This window comes from Anser anser (genome assembly GCF_964211835.1).
Source record: "Anser anser genome assembly, chromosome: 3".
NCBI lineage: Eukaryota > Metazoa > Chordata > Aves > Anseriformes > Anatidae > Anser > Anser anser.
Window position 1 is genome coordinate 113,123,385 of NC_139722.1, and position 23,561 is coordinate 113,146,945.

At 38.2% G+C, this 23,561-nt stretch overlaps 1 protein-coding gene and 1 long non-coding RNA gene across 10 annotated transcripts in view; one reads left to right on the forward strand and one right to left on the reverse strand.

Moving 5' to 3' along the window:
- CFAP61 (cilia and flagella associated protein 61) overlaps positions 1 to 23,561 on the forward strand; it is a 111,733-nt gene that overhangs the window by 28,400 nt on the left and 59,772 nt on the right. For all 9 annotated transcript variants that reach the window (XM_083832278.1, XM_083832277.1, XM_083832280.1 and 6 more), the window contains 5 exons: positions 880 to 1,019; positions 4,688 to 4,814; positions 5,660 to 5,737; positions 7,119 to 7,325; positions 9,974 to 10,108. In XM_083832278.1, coding sequence (XP_083688404.1) covers positions 880 to 1,019; positions 4,688 to 4,814; positions 5,660 to 5,737; positions 7,119 to 7,325; positions 9,974 to 10,108 — 687 coding nt within the window. The remainder of the gene's footprint in view (positions 1 to 879; positions 1,020 to 4,687; positions 4,815 to 5,659; positions 5,738 to 7,118; positions 7,326 to 9,973; positions 10,109 to 23,561) is intronic.
- Positions 8,062 to 23,285, reverse strand: LOC310898007. The gene is made up of 2 exons (XR_014582892.1): positions 17,463 to 23,285; positions 8,062 to 13,409 (listed from the first exon to the last, which is right to left on the reverse strand). It is a non-coding gene; the product is annotated as an uncharacterized lncRNA (long non-coding RNA).

Here is a 23,561-nt window from a genome sequence, read left to right on the forward strand (position 1 = left end):
ATTAAAAATAATATCAATGAAAATACATTACAGGAGCCAGAGTTAAATCATAGGAAGCAGCACTATTAAGGGAATCTGTATTACATGCCTATATCCTAAACCGTGGGTGTTTAGGGCAAAGCTAACGTGAGGTAAACAAGGATATGAATATACAGTGGAGTAACTACTTACCAGGAGTAGTAAGAAAAAAATTAATCACACAATGTGCTCAAATTGACTGCAAATACGATGTGTGTTTGTATGAATAGGCAACCTGTAGCACATGCACACAAACAATGCCAAATTCAGGACAAGATGAACACCACTGTATGTATACAAACTTATATTCTTCAGGTTTAGTGTGTGTACAGTGCAAGGTATGGTGCTGTGCATGCACACTGACTATTTGTTCAGGATCTTAGGACACCCTGCTCTCCCTGATGGTCTCACTTGGCTGCAAATGTACAAAAGATCCCCAACAGGCATACATTGTCTTAAAATTCCACTGCAACAGAATTGCAGGGTAGAAAAAAAAAACTCTCAAGGAAAATAAATTAACCCTAAAGGTGTGGGCATAGGCATAATGTTTCCACTGAGGAAGAAAAGAAGAACAGGGAAGGGAAGGACCTTAAGGGAATACCAGCATTTTAACTAATAAGTCTTTACTACTGGAGCTAAAAGACCCATTTCTGTAAGCCAAGTTTATGTTGGGCTCATCAGTTCCTTTGTGCTGCCCAGGCATCAAGGTGTCTTAAGCAGAACAACATTTGGAGTGTATGGATGTTTTAAGCACATTTTTTAAGTTTGTTTATTTTCTTTTTATCCCTTCTAGTCAGAAGCTTTGGTGTAAAGCTGACATTAAGATCACTAAGAGCCTATATTCTCTGCAAATGTTTTCAGGACAAAGACTTCTGTATCATCCTTGTGCCACATCATGTGCCCGAGTTCTGCTTGATCCGGAGTTTTGTTCGTGTTGTCCCTTACTTTACTACCCAACTTGGCCATGAGCTTTACGTGTTCCACCGTGCGGGATTGCTCAAGTGAGTCATGCACCTCGTGACAACAAATGATGTACTCTGAGTTACTTTTGTGGAATATACTTGCATCATCAAACCTGGCACCAGATGCATATTCCTTCATTATCTCAGAGCAAGCTGATATGTCTGCATGGTACAGTACAACATCTTGCAGAAATGGTAGCTTGAGTCCCAAAACCAGTATAGTTGAATAGCACGGGACTGTGCCTGGAACAATTAGGATCAGGGCTAAGTAACTTAGTCTTCAGCAGCATTACTGCAACTGTCTCACTTCTTGTGGAGTGAATTCTAAGCCTACTCAGATGTATCTCCACATAGCACTATACTAGATGGTGTAGAAATACCTTACATTTTCAGTAAAATAAATTAATTAGTGACTTGATTTTTAATGAAACAAAAAATAAGGTAATTAAACATGTAAAAGCAAGTGGTCTTCTGACTGCCAGCATTTATATGGTTTCCTGTAAAGTAAAAAGAAAATTGCAATAGGAGGATTCCTTTAAAGTTTGAATGTATGGTACTAACTTAATGAAGATGAACATTATTATGAATGAGTAGCTTCTCCAAGCTACTTCATTGTAGAACAAGGCCAACAGAGAAATATAGTGCCATATTTGACCCTTTAGACTTGGGTTGGTTTGAATAGCATTGATATTTGAAAGCCAGATGTAGATTTAATTATTGGAAACATGATAAAATTCTCTTGCAAGAGAGAACTGCAGTAATGTATTTCTTGAACATACACAGCAGTAACCTCATTGTTGAGTATCTATTTTACCTAATTTATCTCTTTTTCTTGTGTGTGTCAAATCAGGTATTTCATGTTTTTCAAATTTATGCTACTCTGAACATTTTATAGTCTGAAGTATTGGTAAACTGGGATGCAGAAACTCTGTCTTTATAACTTCTGTCACAATCCTTCATTTGTATCACAAGCCTGTGCTGGCCCAAACACCAATCTTAAATTTTTGACACAGTAGGACATTTTCCTTTTGTTTCTTATTAATGTAGCTAAATACTCTGTAATTTCAGAGAAATAATTCTATTTTAGTTGCATACTTAATCACCATTGATGGTATACAAATAGCCTGTGCAGGAACTGGCCAGCTACTCTTGGACATATGCAGAAGCCTTTTACCATGGGATCAAATTGGGCTTCTGTGTATTATGTAAGAATCCAGCTGGACAAAGATAAAGCCACTGGAGTAATTCCTGTTAATCTCAGCCACAGCTGTTCAGTAATCCAGCAGTAGGATTGGTAGTCATGAGTCCTTTTGCGATTTTGTTCAAAATTAAACTCGTTATCAAGGTTTTTAAAAGACCTTAACATTCTGATTAAATTGTGCATATTCCAAGTCATACCAGTCTTTCCATGACAACAGAATAGTGTCATTAGTAGCATTTTCCAGCTCCCCTGCAGCTGTGCTGGAAAGTAGGAAAAAATAGCCTTTAAGTGAGGTTTAGGATCAGAAGAGGTGTGGAAGAAACCAGGTGAAGCTTTTAGAAAGTTTCTGTGCACAACTTGGTGTACAACAGCAGATACTCCCTTAGGAAAAAAAAAAAAAAAGAGGGAAGAAAAAAAATTATGAAAAAGTAGAAGATCAATATATTGTACTTGCACCAAGAGCTTTCAAAAGGCATGTGAGTGAAAAGGACATCACATAAAATGGATTAAAAGGAAAACAGGGGTAAGAAGGTGGGAATGTGAAGACATGAAAGGGCAAAATCAGAAGAGGCACAGGCACAAAATGAGATACTGATTAGCAAAGGTTGTAAGAGGAGTAAGAAAAAGTGTTAAGTACACAAAAAGCAAGAGTGCAGCAAATGGAAGTATAGGTCTGCTACTTAACAGTGAAGGAGAAAAAATAACAGATGAGAAGGCATAGGCTGAACTGCTTAATGGGTACTTTCCTTCAATTTTCACTAAAAGGTATAATAATAATAGTAGTGTCCTGGCTTCTGAGCAGTCAAAGGAACTGGGCATCTAAAGTGAGTTAATTCTTTGCTGGAAAAGAAATGAGCCCAAACCTTGGATAGTCCTTCCTACTCTTTCATATTGACAGTGGATCTGGTTGTTTCATTATTTATATATTTATTTCATCTTTAAAACAATTTTCATTTTTTATGTGTTCTATTTTTTTTAATGCTAAAAATGTAGTTCATTATTGGCCCAATTGCTTTCTTTTGGCCATTGGAGGGGGAATAACTCAAACCATGGGCACACTAGAGTGGCAGGGAGATAGAGTGCTCACGAGTTGCAGGGTTAACCAAATTGCTGATCTTGCTGGCCATCATCCTCATCACTTGTTTGATCTTGCAATTAGCTGTCTGTGGAAATGTGTTAACAAGTGTGGAAACTGAGCCACAGCTCACTTAGAAATTCAGGATTAGTTTGTAATTTGGATGCCAGCTGCAGGGTTTCTTACAGAATGTAGTAATCAAATGTATTGTATGCTTTTGAGCACTCAAATAATTGAGTTGAAAGTATTCCATGAGATTGAGCTGTGAAATTTGCCATAACATATCATATATTATGTAGGTATATATTTTTAAAGTTACTAGAACTGATATTATTAGAACCATATTCCACAAAATCAATATTAATGTGACTTAGGATGAAGAATAGCACATACAAGTTTAAATTGAAAACAAGAACTACAGGAATGGAAATTATACTACATGAATTGCAGGCTTTTGTAAACTGTGGGTGAAAGATGAATTCTTAATTCTTTGAAATTAAGTTTTAATTGAGTTCCTTGAACAGCACTCCATAAGTCTTAATTGTATGTGAGTCTTGTTTAACCAGGAAGGGTTGATGCCTTTAAAAGATAACAAGAATTTATCAACTGCTGTAGATGGTTAGTGTGAAGTATATTTTTTCTTTTTTGGGTGGGAACATGTTTTATAACCAAGTGTGTGAACTAGTTAGGTGCCAGGGTATTCCTGTCTGTAGCTAAAGTTGGTGGTTTTTGTACAAAAAACCTGCTGAAACATGCTACATTGCATAAACATTTTTATACCGTGTCACTGTCACGTGATTAGTAATTGGCAACCTTATGTTTAGCAGAGGCATTTTATTTGTATAAATTTATCCTCACGTATAACTGTTTGAAGAATTGAGGCCTAACACAAGTGTTAGTCATTTGGTGTTTATTGGAGAAATTCCTGTGTTGTATTGATATTCCTGCCTTTTGTTCCATATCTGAAGATGACAGTTGGCTCTACTTATTTTTCTTTTTTTCTCCCTCTTTCTCCTCTGTTTTGTTTCTTTTCTTTCTTTTCTTTTTTCTTCCCCATGTCTGTATATTAATGGATTCTATTTTTATTTTTAAAGATTCCTTGCTTCCTGTCTCCGGCATTTAGTCTCAGGAACACGATACCTTGTGGTTACAGCTATGGCTAGTCTTTGCTTTGTGGCATTGGGATGTAAGTGTTTAGTAGCAATTAAAGCAGCATTCCTGAGTTGTTTTAAGCAGATGGTGTGTGATCTTTCCTGTTATTACACAATAAAATTTAATATACACATTTGGAACAACTGTCATGTAGCAACCAATTTCAGCTATGAAAAGACGTATTTAGAGCTTATGGAAGAAAGACATCTTCACATGCATAGTAACTGTAGCCTTTAATTTGTCACAGAGAAAACTTCTACTTTTTTTCTTTTTTACTAGGTCCTTTAATGTAAGAAGAGCAACAACAAATGATATACCTGGTGTCAAAATGCTTATTAAAACCCTTAGCTTGAATGAAAGTATATTGAATGACTTAAAGATATTTACTTTGGCTCGCAGGGATCCAGTGAGTATTTGCTGCAAATGCATTTACAGTAGAATGGATAAATACAGATAAATACATCAAGAACTTATTATGTTACTCTAAACAGGTGTACTGTATGTATGTACTCAGTCAGTATCAGCAGTTGGTATAGACTGTATTCAGCCTGACTTGATGGTTAATTTGATCTGTCGCCTAGACCAACTGCCCCTTTTTCTGGTGATTCTGCAAATGCTGAGATAGAAGCAGGATGAATACTTTTTGTTGTTGTTGGCCACCCACAGCCTGATTTCCATTGTTGCTTTTCTTGCATGTACATCTGGCTGCATGATGAACACATAAGTGTGTTTTGTTACATGATAGGGGCCTATTTCTCCTTCCCATAACACAACCAGACATATGCTTAGGAAACAGTAGGGAACATCAGAATATTTTTGCTCGCTGGAACATGCTACATGGACAAGATACCGAGTATTAACATTAACAATCATACAACTGCAGGGAAATCTATTTTATACTGCTATTGATGAAGATTATGTATATTTTAATTAATGTTATTTCCTAACATCAGAACTTAACCCAGGACTAAATTAGTGGCTGAGCCTATAGCACTGCTGTAGCAGCTAGACCCTAAACTAAACTTTAGTCAGTGTGGTTCTGCATGGTCAGGAGTTCGACTATATACAACACTGTTCTAAGCATTCATTATGTCTTGAGTTTAGGAAGAGCTAAATTTGGGTAGTGCATGAATATGCACTGGGAAAATATTTTAACTGTGGTCATGTGGCGAAATACACGTTTACAGTAAAATGTTGAGATCAATAATAAAATAGGAACTGTGCCTATCCTATGTTGCTCTTGCCTTGCAGGATGGGACCCCAGTACAAGCATTCATAGCAGAAGTTTTGGATCAAATAGTTGGCATTTCAGTCATTAGAGATGAAATGGTAAATTCTATTTATATTTTCCCCATTTGCTATGTTTGTATTGTATGAAAATAGTAACAATGAGCCCTCAGCACCGAAGGCTGAGTTCTGTGCTTGCCACTATACATGTACCTAACAGAAAATACATGTGAAAAATAATGCTTCTCTAAGCTTTCTATTTCTTTCCTATGTAAACTGTATTATTTCCCTTCTCATGGACTATGATTGACATGCAGATGAAAAAAAAATCATCCCGTTATTTGCAAGAAATTGTTTGATGGGTTCTGAAAGTATGCCTCCTGCATCCTTTTTTGGTTCTTTAGCATAAAGCCATTCTGCCTCCAGGTGTTTGGAATTACTTATTTTGCCCCCAAGAATCCAAAGTCAGTGAGCAGTTTTGCTAAGCATACTGCAAAGAGTAGCACCTGTCCTTCGAGATTTCCTTTCTTAACTTCTTTTCCCAACAGTAGCTTATAAATTGCACTTGACTTCAAAACAAAAGAGCAAAAATCATATGCTCTAATGGAATACCAAAAAAAGATAAAGTTGAACATTATTCTTGGAAAATAAACGTTCTTTAATGCTTAGTTTTATGGATTTCTGATATTATTGAAAAGGTAGATTATAGATCTTTCAACAACTGTAGTGCTTAGTTCTTAAACTAAGGAGTAGTTGCTCCTGTTTCCGAAAACAGCTCTTAATTATTCTAAGTGCGTTGAGTTAAGAGGATGCAACAATTCCTGGAGTGTATAAATGTGCAAAAAATCCCAGCTTATCACTTTAATAGGGGAAATCTGTTGGAGAGCCTTTCTTGCACAGCTCTTTTCTGTAAAATTCCTCTCTGTTGGTTTAATTCTTGTGAGAAGACCAGGCTTCTCTGCCTTGAACTCCGCTAAACAGAGATCGTTTTTTTTGTTGTTTTTTGTTGTTTTTTTTCCCCATGAATGTCCATTAACCTGTATCAGCAGTTGTTGTGAAGGGGTCAAATATGCATTCCCTGCAAATAAAGGTGGACAAATAGAATAGTAGTTTTTGATACAATGAAAAGATTTCCAAGAAAAATGTGTTCAGTCAATGTGCTTTTTAATTGAGAATAACCCTCAAAGGCTCTTCATTTTCACTGGAACAGGCTGCCCAGGATGATTGTGGAGTCTCCTTCTCTGGAGATATTCAAGGCCCATCTGGACGCCTACCTGGGCAACCTGCTCTAGGGAACCTGCTTTGGCAGGGGGGTTGGACCCGATGATCTCTTGAGGTCCCTCCCAACCCCTTCAATTCTGTCATTCTGTGATTCATTTTGGTATTCTTATTTAATTCCTTAATTGATAAAAAGCAACTCTTGCTAAAATACTGTGGATGTAGCTATTTCATCACTGCTGATTTTCAGTTTCTTACTTTCCAGGACATTGAGTATATTCGATCACATTACAATATTGAAGACTTTATTCATTTTAACCACCACCAGCAAGAGGAACATGGACGTCTTTACCACTTTGCCTTAAATCCAATATTTCATCACTATACCAAACACTTTCTAAAGGAGATTCTTCGCTTAGCCCACAAATCTTCTCTTTACTACCCTATTTATCCACAGTATGAAGAGGGCAAGGTAACAAAGAAGTTGTTTGCATTTTACATATTAAAAATTGTCACCTTTGCTCACTTTGTTCTTTTTGCTTCTATGACTGACTGTAAACAGGAATTGTCTTAGCAACCTGGAGCAAATTGTACTTTGTTTTCTTGTGCCACATAATCTGCATTCATGGACACATCTGTTGCATAGCAGGCTTAGTCTGTAGTGTTGTTAGCAGTGCATGCAAGTCATAACTTACTCAGTATCTTCAGTAAGCGTGTGGAGGACCATAAGTTTGGTGTGTACTTGTCCATGGCTCTTTACCTAGGCTGTTAAGAGAATGGAGCTCTTCTTAGGGGGTGGCTTTTTCTGGGATGAATGATTCTTTGTGAGTGTCTGTTTTTCTATCAAATTTAGAGGATCCTAGGGCAACTGTTCTCTAAATGTGGTTAGATGTCTTAAGTTACACATGTTAGTATGTTGCCCCGGGAGCAGCACAGTAGAAGAATAATTTGTTTGCTACCTCCTCATTGTTTCTGGGTGACGTATATCTGCTTCTTACCCACATAGGTTCTCGTATTTGTTGTATGAGTCCCTTCCATTAAATATACTGTAGTGCTTAGGGTCAAGTTTCTGCCCTTTACTGTCCTTTCCCAATAGATCTGTTCCAGGATGAGGTAGCAAGCATTCAGTATTCCCAGTCCTGCCTAAGTTCTTGCCCCTAGGTTAGACGTGTAGTTAAAAAACAAAGAACTGTCGCAACTCATCAAGTGAGGACCAACATAATGTTTTCTGTTTAATTGCTTTCAATAAGCCAATACATCTGACATATCTTTGTCATTTGTATGTCAGTTACCAAGCAAATATTAAATGACAAGGTATAATGCACATATATCACCTTTATATTTAACAATTTATATTTCTTGTCATAGTTTATTACTAGAGCCAAATTGAGTTGTGCTGTCTCACATACAGCTACTCAGCTACACAATGAATTTTGAGAAGTACTCCTATTTGTTTAGATTCAGACTGAATTGGAGGAAGAAAAAAGGAATTATGTCACTGAGCATAGTACAGCATGAGCATGTGCAAGGGAAAAGTATCAAAACTACATCCAAGTGGTTTTTAAGAACACTTCAAAAGTGATTTAGGTACTTCAGACTTTCATCAAAACTCAGGAGGATCTAGGCACCTCATTGTTACTGAAAACAAACGTGTTTCTGCAAGTGCTACAGAAGAAAAATAAGAACCTAATGCTGCATGAGAAGATTAATTTCCAAGAACATAATTTGTGGAAGCAGAAGAAAAGATTCTTCTAAAAACACTCACATGTCTGTCTTGTTATCAGTCTCATGTCAGGCAAGAAAAGGGAGCACAAAGTAAAATTTACAATCATGTCAATGCATTGGTGTGCAGCCATCTACAGCTAGTATCTGGCCCAGCCAAATCACCTAGGCTCCTTGCAGAATTAATGGAGAAAACACAGTGCACACAGAGGGCAGTTCATCTATCGATCATAGCTACCTATCTTAGGACGGAAAGAATTGCCCTCTGGAGATGCTCACCTCTTTCTTCAGCTCTGGGGGGTGTCTGCATGACTAGCTGGACTAAGCTCCAAGCTTTTAGATGGCGACTGAGATGAATTCAGTCCTCTGACTTATGTGGTTTTGGAATTGTCACCTGTTTTAACATAGGAATTTTTACAAGTTGGACAGGTCCATTTTCAGAAGGGTGTATTTTTCTGCTTCTCCAGTGTGCACTTTTGTGGAGTTCTGTGAAGTGCTCTCTTGAGAAACCAATGTCCTTGCGTAGCATTAGGTTCTCAAGTTCTTCAGAGGCACTTACAAAAATGCAGTTTAATGGCAGTGGATGGAAGGAGAAGTTAATCATACTAATAATTCCAGTTTGGTCTATTTCCAGGTTAGAGTTCCTTTAAGTTACTTTAGCTCATCGTTGCTTTCTAATAAGCAGTAGAAGTGATATTTTACTCAGTTCTCAGTGTAGTAACATTTTTTTTGATCTTTGTGGATGGAATGGTACTTCAGTGTAATTTAGTTTGAATTAATGGTCATTCTCTATTTCCTGTAATTCTTTTCTTTTTTTCATTTTCATGTCATAAGTTATGATGGAGCCAGTCATACAGTAATAAATGGAATAAAGCTACTTCTAATGATCCATGCTAGTCACATTAACATTAGGGTTTTCATTCACTTCAAGTTTATGCCAGTTTATTAATATTTATCACTTGGATGAAATTGACGTTTTAGTTGGTATAGAATTTTTATATAAATTCATAACCATTCTCTGCCAAACAAGCAAAGGTTAGCAGTAAGTAGATAACATAGCTTAATGAGGTCAAATCAAGCTGATTCATGATCACTATGGAGAAAAATATCCTCCCGGGGAAAATACTTGTGCTGAAAAATCCCATAAACCAAACCACTTGTTTATCTGTCATTCCCACAGAGATAGTAATGTAATTACTCTCATAATTATCTTCATTAGTGTCAGGAATTATCTGCAATTCATTCCTCTGCTCTGAGTATGTTTGTTTATTTACTGATTTTTCTCTCAGATTTAGCCAACAGAGCTAAGAATTTTGTATTTGCAAAGCCATACAAGAGACATCTGTGATGCACTGTTCTGACATTCTCTCTGCTGAAATATAGATCTCTGTCTTTCAGTTTCAGAATCCCTGTGCCCATTCCCTGACATCTGCCCTTCATTACATGGTTCCCGTGCGACCAAGACGACAGATTGTCTATCCTCTGGAAGAGCTTGGCATAAACGCTCCATCAGAGCAGGTCTCCAAGGATCAGGTGGGTAACAGAAGCAGCAGCAGGCAAGAGGCATAGTGCCAGCTAATGCAGGGTTTGGCAGATGGGATGGCATTACCAGCTTTGTGTTGATAGGTTGCTTCTTAATTACATTGAACATGGTGTCCATACCCTTACAATCCCAGCTCTGCTTCTGCACTACCATTGCTTCTTCTAAGCTTGAATTTAAAACATATTGCAACCAGCAATTGCTGAACTATTACATTTACCTACTAATACATGCTTATGTTTTACCAATATTTTTCCATGGTGGTACTTTTAAGACTCATAACACATTTTAAATGTTCTGACTTACTATTTATTCCCACTTCCTGGTAAGTTCATTTAGGTATTATGCTCTCCAAGTGAAAAAATGCAATTTTATGCTTCTGACAATTTCTGTAGAAATTGCTTATATCAATTTTTTTTGTCAGTCCCGAAGTCAGTTTTCTTCAATGCATAGGGTACCTTCAAAAATGCTTCAAAATACCAGGAATAATTTAACAGCAAAGGAAAAGTTTGTTTTCACTACCAAACAGTTCTTATTTATGTAGGACTCATGCAGTCAAGAGTTTCTGAAATTCAAGTCTCTTAAAATTTCATTGGTTAAATAACTTACACTTTATGCTGTCTTATAGTTTTAAATAACTAAAATTTGATGTGAAGAGGCTCCTCACAAGAATAACTAGTGAAGCTGAAATACTATGAAAAAAAACAATTAGTGATAGATACTCTCAGTAGGTGGCTGTAATTTACTAAAGAAACATAATTAGGGAGCTTTATGTCTGTCTACTACCTTCCAGTTGGCTGAGATGGGTTCCCATATAATATTTTTAGTGCTGTCCTTTTCGCAGTCAGTCAGTAATTTTTGGCATTCAAAATTCTTAATTAGGTAGCAATTGGCAAAGCAAAATCCAGAGCATGGCTGAGCCCATTGAATTGAGTTTGGCTTTGTTGAACGAAGTCTTTCCCTCAGCATGTACATCCTTACCTTCCTCTTCTATACAGAATAAACTATCTAACCCTTCTTTTTTAAACTCCTTCCTATTTTATCTTTAAAGTGTGCTGTTACTCCTACTAGAAGAGCTCATCTTAGTGTTTTTATTGGAGATAGAATATTACAAACCTCCAATTTCTAAGAGATTTGCAAACTGGTGTCTGCTCATTCCTGGGTTCTTTCTAAGGATTTCTGAGAGTTGCAGGTAGTGAGATAATTGTTTAAAATCTCCAATGTTTAATAAATTTCTGTTGAGTAAAACACACAAATATTTCACTAGCAAAGTTTTGCTGTGGAAAAGAAAAGTTAGCACCGTGTAAGTATCCGTGCATATGCACCAGCATTAATTATAGATTTTTGACAGACTGTGTTCTATCAAAACTGACATCTGGGGTTGATCCCTAGGCAGTAACTTGAGGATAAAGCTAGTCCTGTACTGCTGCCTATAGTTTTCTGAAATACCAAGAATTTGAAACCATACAAAGCTAAACTGACTCTTCTGTTGAGTGAAAGAAATGACCTCTGGCCAGCATCGGTTGGGAAAGCTTTATAATTTAAGAGGTAACCTACCATGGGGGACTGCATGTGCTAGTGTAAGTAAAAAGCTGTTGCTGCTTTCAGATCTTGGATGTTTTGTTAGCTCTGGCAAGTAGCCAGGCATAAGGCATTTGCCCTCTCTTTAATGTTGCAGAAAGGAAGATTGATGCAAATCAATAATCCTACTCTTCCCTGCAAAATCCTGCAGCTAAGTTGCAAATAAAAAGAGGTGTATTTTTATAAAATTAGTATAATTAGCTTTCAGCAGGCACATTATTATCATACCTCTACATCATTTTAGCAATCAAAAAGTGTGCTCAGACACTCTGTAAACAGAAAGGCACAATTCCTGTTGCAAGGAGCAAGATACTACATATAACTCCTTGATAGAATAACTGCCAAATGGAAAGGTTGAGAATAGTCACCTCTAAAAATAGCGAGACACATTTTGGTCATGGAAGAGAGATGCTAGCAGGCTATAAAGTGAGGTAAAAGGGAAATGAAAAAGAATGTTGGAAGGAAAGTGTGGAGAAGAGAGAGGGAAAAATGAAAGGCAGAAGAGGCTGGAGTAGGAAGTAGTGGGAAACTTTCTGAGGCAAGCACCTTAATAACAGTAAGGAGAAAATGTCATTTACCATCTTTGTTAGGATGGTTTTAAACAAGATCTTTCCCAAGCTGTTGTGTAGATGTGGCAGGAACTTGCAGGGTCTTAAAACCATTGGGCAAGCAGGGCTTCCAAGTAGTTGAGACAGCTCCGCCTGTCTTTTTCACATGTTTCTTCTGGCTTGCTAAGCTTCTTTTAATTGAGGTGTCTTTTCCTTCTTATGTTAAAACATACAAGCAAACAAACAAACAAAACCCACTTCTTTCTGAAATTAGCACAAGCCCACTTTGTTCCTGAAAGCTGAAGGACTGGTTATTATTGTAATTCCTGTTGTAGGTAGCTCTGCAATGGTGGCAGTTTTTTCACATGCCATTTACAATCTCTGTGTTGTAATTTAAGTCGATTTTGAAAATGTAGAATTTTCATTTGAAAATTCTTTTTTCAATTCTTTTTCAATTCTTTCTTGAAAGTTCTGCCTTTCCTAATTAATTGCTTGAGTATCTCTGTTATGATGGAGATAATTGTAATGAAATTCTTGCTTTGATACCCACAAGATGCCCCTTGATATCTAGCCATCAACATCTGCTTCTCATCTACTGCTTTTGCAGCTTTTTGCCCTCCTCTTGTCCCAGCCTTTTTTTGAGCTGTCTCTCTCTTTTTCTTGCTGCAAAATTTATTTTTCACCAGTAACAGCTTGGGGCTCAGCAGCTCAGCCATTCGGTGTCTGAGCACAGCTCTTGATTTGTGCATTCATATCTCTGTAGGCCATTAGTGGCTTAGTATCATAGAGAGAGTGCACAGTGGGAGCCTGGGGGCTCAATCAATTTGTGTCTCTCTTTAATACGTTCCAGCCTGCTTGTGACCTTGAAGAGATTCACTTGTAAACAGTGACCAAGTACAGATAAAGAGGACCCGCAAGGACTCCCTTCCCTGTTTCCTTCCTCCAAAGCCAGAAGCCAAAGCAGTGATCTAAATCAGGAAAGCTTTGCCCTCAGCTAATTCGCATGTGTTGCCAGTCCGGATGGATCCTGGCTGTGCAGAAGAGAGGTGGTTTTCCTGCAGGTCTGGATCAGTTGTCACAGACAGATGAGCACCAGAAGTTGTTTTTTGTCTATAATAACTTGCTCTCCTCATCCCTCTGTCAAAGCTCTTGTCTACTCCAGAATCTGGAAAAAGAGAAAAGAGGAAAACCCTATGTGCTACTCTGTATGGACTCCTGGCCTGCTCGCACCTGCTTCTAGCAAGCAGAATGAACTGGGTTTCATGGTGTTTATGACAGCATGGGTCCTTCCTTCTGTAGTCTTTCTTGGAGAGCTTGGTGTAAGGTAGAGATATTTGCTCTTAATGCAGAAATTTATCATATGAAAACATAATTTACCATTAACCAAGCAACTGTTTAACTGCAATTATCCAGCCACCCCATTCACTCCTTGTCCTTTCATTCAGTATTGTTTCTGGTTTGAGACAGGCTTTGTCCTGTGTTTCCTCTTTGCTCGTGGTTAAAATGGCCATGACTCTGAAGAAATACAGACTTTAGACACTCTGTTCCTCTTCTCTGATTCCTGTCCTTGTTATTAAAGCCTTGCACTGGTTTTAAGGCAACCACAAGTTTTTTCACTGTTGCTCCTAAATTACGACTCTGTGCTGCTTCGTCTTGTGCTTCAGAAGACCTGACGCTTCCCAAGCAGTGCCTGTCCATTTCCTAAAGGGCTGAAAATTCTTATGACCATAGTAACATCTTCCTGTAATAGTCACTAATGACAGTGTGTGTTTTTATTGCATTCCTTGAGATGGCAAATACATTTTGCTGCTAATTTTCTGTCTGATCCTACAAAACTCTATCTTGCATCCCTTTACTGAAGAGGTTGGGATAAATCAGGTGAGGATTTACTGAGAAGGCACAGAGGGGGCAGCCTTATACTCCCCAGTCTCCCGCTGCAGCCCTCTGGAATGACACTGTTGCTAATGGTCTTATTTGCATTTAATCCTGGAAGTACCCAGACTTTGGGATGCCTGTTAAGCCTGCCCTTCTCTAGCAAGCATATCAGAAGTTCCACATATTAGCTCAAAATTGCATCAGGCCATACATCTGCCAAGCTATAGAGTTTCATGACACAGACCTGAAAAAGCTCCTGTCTGCTCATTAGATCAAACACTTTCTACAGCTGTTCCAAATCAAAAAGAAATCTCTGATTTTTTGTATTCAGAATCAGTAAACAGCATTGAAGCGCCAATTGGCAGAAGATCCAAAGATTCAAAATCTTAATTCCCACAGTGTTAAAACAGATTAGATTATTATTGTGTTTTGCACATCTGTCAGTCATTTCAGTCATGTTATGTTAAAAAGCAGTTGGTTACAGCAGAATACTAAATACCTTATGAAGTGCTGCTGGCCTTTAAGGTGCCTGTACTTGTTGGTGGAGTAGAAAACTGTAGATAATGAAATAATTTTTAATGATATCTTCATAAATAAACAATTTGTAAACTTGTTTGCTTTCTCACCATCTGGGAGCATTCTGTTATCCATCTGCTTCATGTAATTATCAATAAAAGGGAAGAATAGGTGATATAATTAACAAGAATAACTGATCCACAACAAAGAACAAAAATGTCACACATCTGTCAAATTATTTTCTTGTTTCTGCTCGATCATTATTATTCATGCTATTGGGTTTGTTATATATCTTTTATTTCATGGTATCATTCAAGCTGTCAGGTTTTATTCCACAGTTCAGAATTGTTTCTTGTGCTATAGCTTATAAAAGGAAGGCAGAACAATTGAATATTGTGGAAGTCTGCACAGCATTGTATAAATCTATTTTAAAATAACATACACGATAAATCTTTCTCGGGTAATTTTGTACTTCTCAAGTCATGCTACGGTGCATTAGAGGAAAGGTCTAAACTGGGACAAGAAGTAGTCAGTGAAGGAGTGACAGGCAAAAGCATGGAGTGAGGTGCTCAATCCAGTCTTGAGTTTGCTGAGCTAGTCCACTGTGAACTTGTTCAAGGGTTGAGTGTTGCCAGGGTGCCTGGATTGATGTCCAGGAAATGACTAGGGGGAAGATTACGTGTACAACAGTGGGTTTGGTGCTGCGTCCCACCACAGAAAAAGTTAGCCATAGTTCTGTGGATGCCTTCTCTTCAACATTATTCAGTAATAAATTTGAAAGTGCGCTGAATTACTAAAAGTGGTTAAGAAAAACTGTTCTTGCTATTTTATGTTATAGCTGCCTGCCCTCCCCTAAAATGTATTTTGACTTCGTAGAAAATCTGTAGCAATAGGAAATTTCATTTTGGCTCAGTTTGTTCTATATGGATTGAAGTGAGGCAGTGGAATATACTGAAAGTGGCTAAAACATGAAAGTTGTTGTTGTTTTTTTGAATCAGTAAGCCTCGGTTAAGATAAAAGAGAATGAATGTAGCAAAAAAAAGCTTAAGTAAAATGGGCAAGAGAATTCCCTGCTTTTTAAATGTTAAGATTGACGGATCAAAGTAAAAATACAATCATTCCTACATAATATAATTTGTATGTGAACACGTTGATATTAAAAACAAAGGCTTGGCATGTAGTTTTCATTTAACCAGGGAAGTAGTATTAATTTTTAAAGAAGTAACTGTTGCTTAAGATGCTATTGTGCCTGAGTAATGTATTTTTAATGCTTTTGTAGCATATGCATGTATTAAAATCCATTATTTATTGTACCTCCACTTTCTCGGGGAAGGTGATGATTTTTCTAGCACCAGTAAGTCATGCAAACACAGCCATTCTGAACTGATGGCTGATAATAAATTTCCTTACTGTAAATGTCAGTGGGTTTTGTGTATTGCTGCCATTACATCTTGTTTGGAAGGCTGAATATTACACAATTATGGGAGGCACCAGATGGCATCATTAACAGGAATGCTCTGAATGTTTACCACTTATGTGCATGTGTGAAATTAAAAGTAAGATGACCTATCTTTATTTTGAAAGCATGATGTCAGTACTATACAGGTGTTAATGACATTTGCAGCAAACTAAAATAGTAATTTCTGCTTAAAAACAGGTCAGACTTGTTTTCAAGCCTTTTCAAAACATTTCCAAAGACTTTGGAAGTGGTATAATTGCAACTTGCAAGGAGGGAAATAGATGTTTTTTCCCAAAGAAAGGTAATGTTGATTATTACAAAATGAAGAACCACAGCTGTTGTCACTAAAATATGACTCTACTGCAGTAAGCTGTGAATCAATCTCCCCTTGTATCTTCATACTGTTAGTAATTGTGTTTATTATTTTCAGTGTGAAATGTGATGCTTGCCTGTCTTTTAGATTTTATGTTTTAAAGCTCTTAATTTTATACTTCTCTTACATTCTTCAATGAACTCAGTACTTCAGGAAAAATCTACCTCTATGCCATGAGCCTGTGTGGAGTAGGTCTGATGGACAGAGGTGGTTCTGCCTTCTCCCTTCCCAGAGCATATACAGTCCTGTTTTGAAATGGGTATCATGGAAGTTGTGATGTGCTGTGGTGGTTTTCTAGTGGTACTTGTTATTAGCAGCCATATTATTACTTTTCTCAAGAGAAATCCCCAGAGGGAAACCCTCCCGAGCCAGCCATCAGTGAGAGATTTTTACCGTGAGGTCCTGTCAGGGATGTTCAGCTTTTACAGTTTATAAACAGAGAGGTGAAGCAGGGCTTGCTTAAAATCAAAGCTTAAGTAAGTTCTGTGTTTGTGGAAAAAAAAACATTGTAAGGTCTGGAAAGGCTAGTGGTATTTTCAGTAGCCTATGATTTTGCTGTTTATAGGTAAATCCTAATTTTAATTTAATTTGTTTATTCTACGTGAAGGTAATACAGTCGATGTGCATTGTGGTGGCACAAGAACTATGTACAAATAAAAAAAATAATAATAAAAAAAAATGAGAAGTTAAGGAAACGTTGGTTAAGTTAATGATGGTCTGTGGCTGAGACCCTGGTCCTAGTGCAGGGAAGTATTTTTCCATATCCATTTATGTTTAGAGCCAATTTGAATAAATGACTCTTATCCCATTAATTTCAAATGGCTTTGGTTCAGACTGTTAGACTCCAACTTCTCTTGTGAAATTATCGGTAACAAATTAGTTTTAAAATGACTACATTTTCAATCTACTTTATTTACCTTGGAGTTGGAGTGACTTAGTAGATGTTTGATAATTATGCCAAAGCAGGATTTGAGGAATTCTGTCAGCTCTGATACCTGAGAAGCGTTTGCTTGCTCTTTTGACCCTTTGGGCTCCAGCCTTCTCTGTGCAGGAGGGCAGAGTGCCACAGCTCTGGTTTTGGTGCAGAGTAGTGATCAGGACCAAGCTTCAGGTACCTGCTTGTGGGACCAGGACTTGGAAGGAAACTTCTGCCTCTTCCCTGTGGAAATGCACGGTAAAGAAAACACTTAGAAATCAAGGACTGTATGATTAGCAATGAAAGTTGGGTTGGCTATTGTACTAGTATTCAGATGTCTTAGAAATTTGTTCAAGTAACCTGTTTAAAGATGTCATTTACCAAAATTAATCGTATTGGTAACATGGTTATTGCAAACTATTCTCTACGGTAATTTTCAACATCTAAATTATTTGTCACACGTTTTTCACGTTTTTCAATTAGCATTTTATTGCAGTCTTAGGCTGTTAAAAGAAATCTTTGCTATTTAGCATCTGCCTGCTTTAAAGGTGTGGGTTATGACTTCCTCAGGGTCACTGTTGCAGGATCATGGTGAGGCAGGAGCTCCTGGGTGCTCAATTTCTGAGGTGGTTTGCACCAGCTGAATTGCGGATACAGTCACCAGCAAATCTGAAGGACTTTTTTGGCTTTCCTGCAGTTGTGCCTGGGGCATCTGGTACACTAAATTGTACAAATAGAGAAACTAGGGCTATGCTTCCTTGGTGAGAAGGCAAGAGAGCTGTTACTGGTTACGGATTAATTGCATTCTTTAAGGGAAGGTATGTCATTCAGGGGAGCTGCCACTATTTATGCTGCTGATCCGTGGAAAAGCAGAGCTGCGCTGCAAGAGCAGGTCTGCTCTTACCCCTGCCAGGAGGCACATGGGCCGCAGGGAAAATGCAGGTGAAAGTTTGCTTCCTTGGGTCCCCCAGCCCCTGCACTGTGGAGGCTTATCGCCGACACCACGGAGCATAGCACAAGGGTGCACACCGGGAAGCTGCTGGTAGCCACTGCAACTGCCAGCGCGGTGCAAGTGCCAGGGAGGTGTCTGGCAGAATGGTTTCCATGGCATCTCCCCGAAGTGCCTCTGCCTCTCCAGAGCAGAGCCATCTCCATGCCAATGGGCAGCAGAGGGCTCAGTGCCAGTTGCAATGAGACACTGGGACAAGCTAGCAGCACTGGTGAGCTGTGTGCAATAATTTACCTGCCCCTACACATTGGCCCAGCGTCCAATCCAGTTGCTATTTCCAGAATAATTCTAACTGCTAGGATTCTTTACTTAGTTCGGTGTTTCTGTGCAAGCTGTGTACAGTCAGAGTGTTCTCATCAGAGTCTTTTATCCAGTGACTGGCTGTCTGCACTTCTCTGTTGTATGGACTTGAGCTACAGAGGTCAGCTTTTTGCAAGGATTTACAAAAAGCAGGACAAGGAGAGAACCTTCCAGCACTGCATCAGTAGCGTCTACATGGTTATTGCGAGCTCCAGTTTTGCTGCTGTAGCTTCAGGCACAGCTAGAGCCTTCCTTGGAGAAAATCAGTATAGCTTCTTGATGTTATGTGTAATAGACCTTTGATGTTTTATATAAATCTGGCATACAGAATTGAAAGCCATCCAGTCCAGCCCTTCCTGTATTTCCACATTTATTCTGAGAGTCCAACTATATAATATCTGGAAGGTATTTCAGGCTGAAGCTCCTAAATATTGCTACATTTTTGTGTTTTTGTTAATCTTGTCAAAAATAATGTTTCCATTTTATTGCCTGCTTCTCCTCTCCCCTCCAAATACTTGTGGGATAAAAATAAGTAGACAAAGATGAACTGGGAAGCAAGAATTGCCAGCAGAGCATTAGTGACTTTCTCAAAACAACAGATGAGCATTGACCTCTGTAAAGCTGATTTCTTTATCTTAAAATCTGGGGAAACTAACTCTGAGAGCCAGCTGTATGCTTTGCCCACTTGCAAACCCACTTTACACACTTGAGTGGCTCTGCTGCAGTTCCTGTGCCTTCCTGCACATCACTTTCTTCAATTAACATGGGGGAGAACTGAACTCTCTTTGAAATTGACAACATTTAGTGTTTAGTCATTTGTTCTTTTAAGCTGAGCAGCAATCATGAGATCTTTGTGCAAGTGCAAACTGTCCAGCCCTCTTTGGGCTGGGAAGCCAAATGTTAATGCTAAAAGCAGAAAAAGAACAGTTTCTTACCATGGTAGCAATGGTTCTGCAAGGATATTAAACGTGTGTCCATGTCTGCTCTCTTTTGCTGCTCTTTGGAGTTCGACAGTGAATCCCTAGTTTCATAGGGAGTCATAGGGATTGTCATAGGAATTATCATGAATGTATAATTTGTGGTTTTTCTAGAAGCTGAAGATCAGAGTTTCCTCATATGACGACTGATGTAATAATACTGACTTCATTCATAAAGGCCTTTGAGGGCTGTGGGTGAAAAATGTTATATAATGGCTACATTTTATCTGGTTAGTAAAACCAAGTTACTAAAGAAAGTTTCTTCTTAAAAAACAATTAGAATTAAAAAGTTATTCAGACTGCATTGTTGTTTTTTTTTTCTTTGTTTGTTTTTCTTGTGAATCAAATGGAGCTTGAAATTAAAACAGGTCTGTTTGTTCACTTTCTTGTTTGCCTGCCACTGTTGCTGATCTCAGCACTGATCCAGGAACAGGTTTGTTGATTGTTTTTACTCCTTCTGATGCTTTTTAAAGTAGCAGACTTCAAGTTACATGGATCCTGCATGGCAGTAACTGTTATTCAGATTTCTTGGTGGCAAGTGCTCAGTTAAAACAAAAGCTTTGCATACAGGTGTGGAATCACAGAAAACAGTGCTGGAAGATGCTCCTTGCTGGAGGTCTGCCCGGGTGGTGCACTGTTACCTCCAGGAGTAATAAAGGGTCTGTAAAGGTGCCAAACACACAAGTGAGTCAGTTCCATGCTTACCTAGTAGCGCCCTGAACTCAAGAGTCAGGCCTTATGAGTTCAGTGGCACTCCCACATACTTAACATTTAGCAAACACTTGATTGTTTTCAGCTGGATAAGGCCCAAGTGCTCAGTGTGTAATAAAATCAAGTCCAAACTCTGCAGCTTTATGGAGTCTTTGCATGAACAGTTCTAGCAGTGGCTGCAGTAGCTCTCCTTGACACACTTGGGATGTTTTACTAGGATGTATTTACCAATACCCAATTCAGAACATCCCACTGCTCCTTTTCTGTCAAAGCTCTGTCCAACTTCTTTTCATTCTTGTTTGTTCGGTTTCCATTGTTTCTGTTTAAATGAAGGTGGGATTTGATATAAAACCAGGCCTATTTTAAAAACAATAGCAATAAATATTTTTATATATCTTACAAATAGCCCAGGGCCCATTGCTTAAAAAGAGAATTAAAAGAAACTACAAAATACTCTCCATCTGAGTTTGTACTACCATTGTATACTGTGAGTAAATGTACAATTAATACATTCCCAAGCACTATGCAAACGGGATGGCTACCCAGACGAGAGATCTGAACGTGCCTTGTGGATGTATGGTGCTGCTTCTCCTGCTTTGGAAGTGGGGAGGAAAAAGTGCATACAAACGTGTTCACTAAAACCAAATTACTATTTTTTTCACTGCTTGCTTAGTGTAGAAGGATGTGTGATTTTTTTAATGCTGTAAAATTTCTTATTCTGGAACATATACTATGTGATGATGAGTAAGACATGATTTACATGCAGGATTTGTGTTTTCAGAGAAATGCATACGCATTTTTAATGGAAGTAAAGCTTGAAGGCCTCTAAGTGGATGGCACTGATGGTCCACATGGAGACATATCCCCCATGGGCTAATCAAGAGAAGCCGCCTTTGTCAGCAGCTGGAATTGAAGCCATAGGTGGGCGCTCTGCCCTCCCAGGTGGAAGCAGTGTGACAGGTGGTGCAATGGCAGAGCCTGTCAGATAGGAGAGTAGAAGGGAAAAAAATAAATTAAAAAAAAATCTCATTTTGATAATCAAAGAAAATACTTTTCTCTGAGCTATGGGTGCCTTTTCTAACAATGGCAATAATTGTTTTTTGCTTCACATTAGTTAATGATTGTTATTTTATTTAATAAATTGGATACAAAGTAAACAAGTTAGATTTTGCTATTGACCTATCAATTATGATGTCTGATTGTTCCTCTGGGGAACATATGTAGTCATTTGTCCTGACATTTTGTTAAAATAAGGTGGTATTATGGGACCAATCCACCTAATTCCTTACTCCCTAGGGCCATTTAGTGTACTTAGCTGTTAGAAAGGTGATTTCTGAAGCATGACAGCTGTTGGTATTGGGGCCATTGTGTGGCAAACAAAAACAGTTATATTCTACTCATATGCTGCTTTTGTATCATTGATACAGAAGCCATTTCATAAATTAGATACAACTCTTCCCTAGAAAATTGTATTACTGCTTTATATTTCTTTGTTGGAGTACATTAAAAAACAAAACAAAAATGACAACAACAACAACAAAAAACAGCACTGCAGTGGAAGATATTTGAACTTGGCATTGCTGTAAGGTCTTTTGGGTTTATCTTATTAGTGGCTGACATTCCTGTCTAGTTATTTTGGTTGATTAGACACATTAGAAGAAGTTTCTCTTCATGTTCTTCTTACCATTTTATTAGATTTGTTAAAAGCCATGTTTCAGCAAAAGCATCACTGATAATTTTTCCTTCAGAAGGCATTGCTTTTTTAGAAATTTTCTAATCTGTGCACAGCTAAAAATAAAATAAAATTAAAAAAGCCTTTCATTGCTCTTGACTGCAGAGTTCACAGACCCCAGGGTCTGAACACACTGCACCCTCAGCACGTATTTGTGGTGCCATGAGATCTCCATCTCAGCCCTTGCAGAATAATGCTAGGCGTTGCAGTCAGGGCTTACCCATTTAGTATGCTATAAAAGCATAGCACAAGTTTTATTTTAAGCAGTGCTTTTAGCTGCGTTAATAATTTTCATCTATTCTTCTTGTTTCTGAAAATCTTTAACAACGACATATGTTTTCAGTGCGATATATAAGGTTTGTTCAGTTTCTGAAATGTGGAAGTGTTATATCTTCATTTATGATCAAGCTCTTTTTATTGGCAAACCCTGCTGTAAGGAGTGTTTAACCATGTTAGAAAGCACAGGCTTTGGATTAGAAAGTTGCACTGGATCACAGAAAGCTGCAGATGCCCTACGTATCGTTAGCTTTGGCAGCACTGCAGCCGTTATGTGCTCAGCCCTGGCTATGGCTCTTCGGCGTGGGGCTGCATGAGACTGCGGGCACGTGTCAAGCTTCACACTCCCAACTTCCCCAATAAGCAGCACAGTGGGCCGGTATACTTTCTAAGGTATCTTCTGGAATTTTCTCAGTGGAGTTCAGCCCGCTCATCTCAGAGATGAATCTGGCTCACCACTGGATGTCATCATTGCACTGTGAAGAACTACAGCCAGAAGAACATTTATCTGGCGGTTAAAAAAAAAACAACAGAAAAAAAACCCAACCAACAAACAAACAGAAGAAGTTGCCTGCCCAAAGAACACATTTAATTGCCACGTCTTAAATTGTCTCCTCTACAGTGATGACGGTTTGCAAATAATTGACCCATAATCTCGCCTTAAGATGTGGCAGAGCACTCTAGTGTGGTATACAGCTTCTGTAGCGAGACTGCTGAAATCTCATCTGTAGGTCACCACTGCAAAGGCATAGCATAACAGATTGCCTGGGGATCTCAGTATGCCATGTTCTTCTTGAGAAGGCCAACGTCATTACCATAGCTTTAAAATAAAGTACTTATTCTTCATATATTGAGTTACTCTGTCGACTAATATATAGCGAATATTTATACTGTAATTTTATAGGAGGAATTTAGAGGGCTTAATTTTATTAACCTGATGTATCCTATTAGTAATAGAGGAAAACCTGTTAGAAGTCCTACATTGCTTCCTCCTTAAGTGACACTGCAGAAATATATAGGAGAAGTGGCTGACAAAGTAGCACGGTTTTCTATTTCTCCCTTCAGTGCATCCATAAATCTATAATTATTCATTCTGTGAAATGTGAAGGTATATAACCCAAAGCAATAAATAAGAAAAAAAGCAGAGATATGCTGTAAGATGGAAAGTGTTTC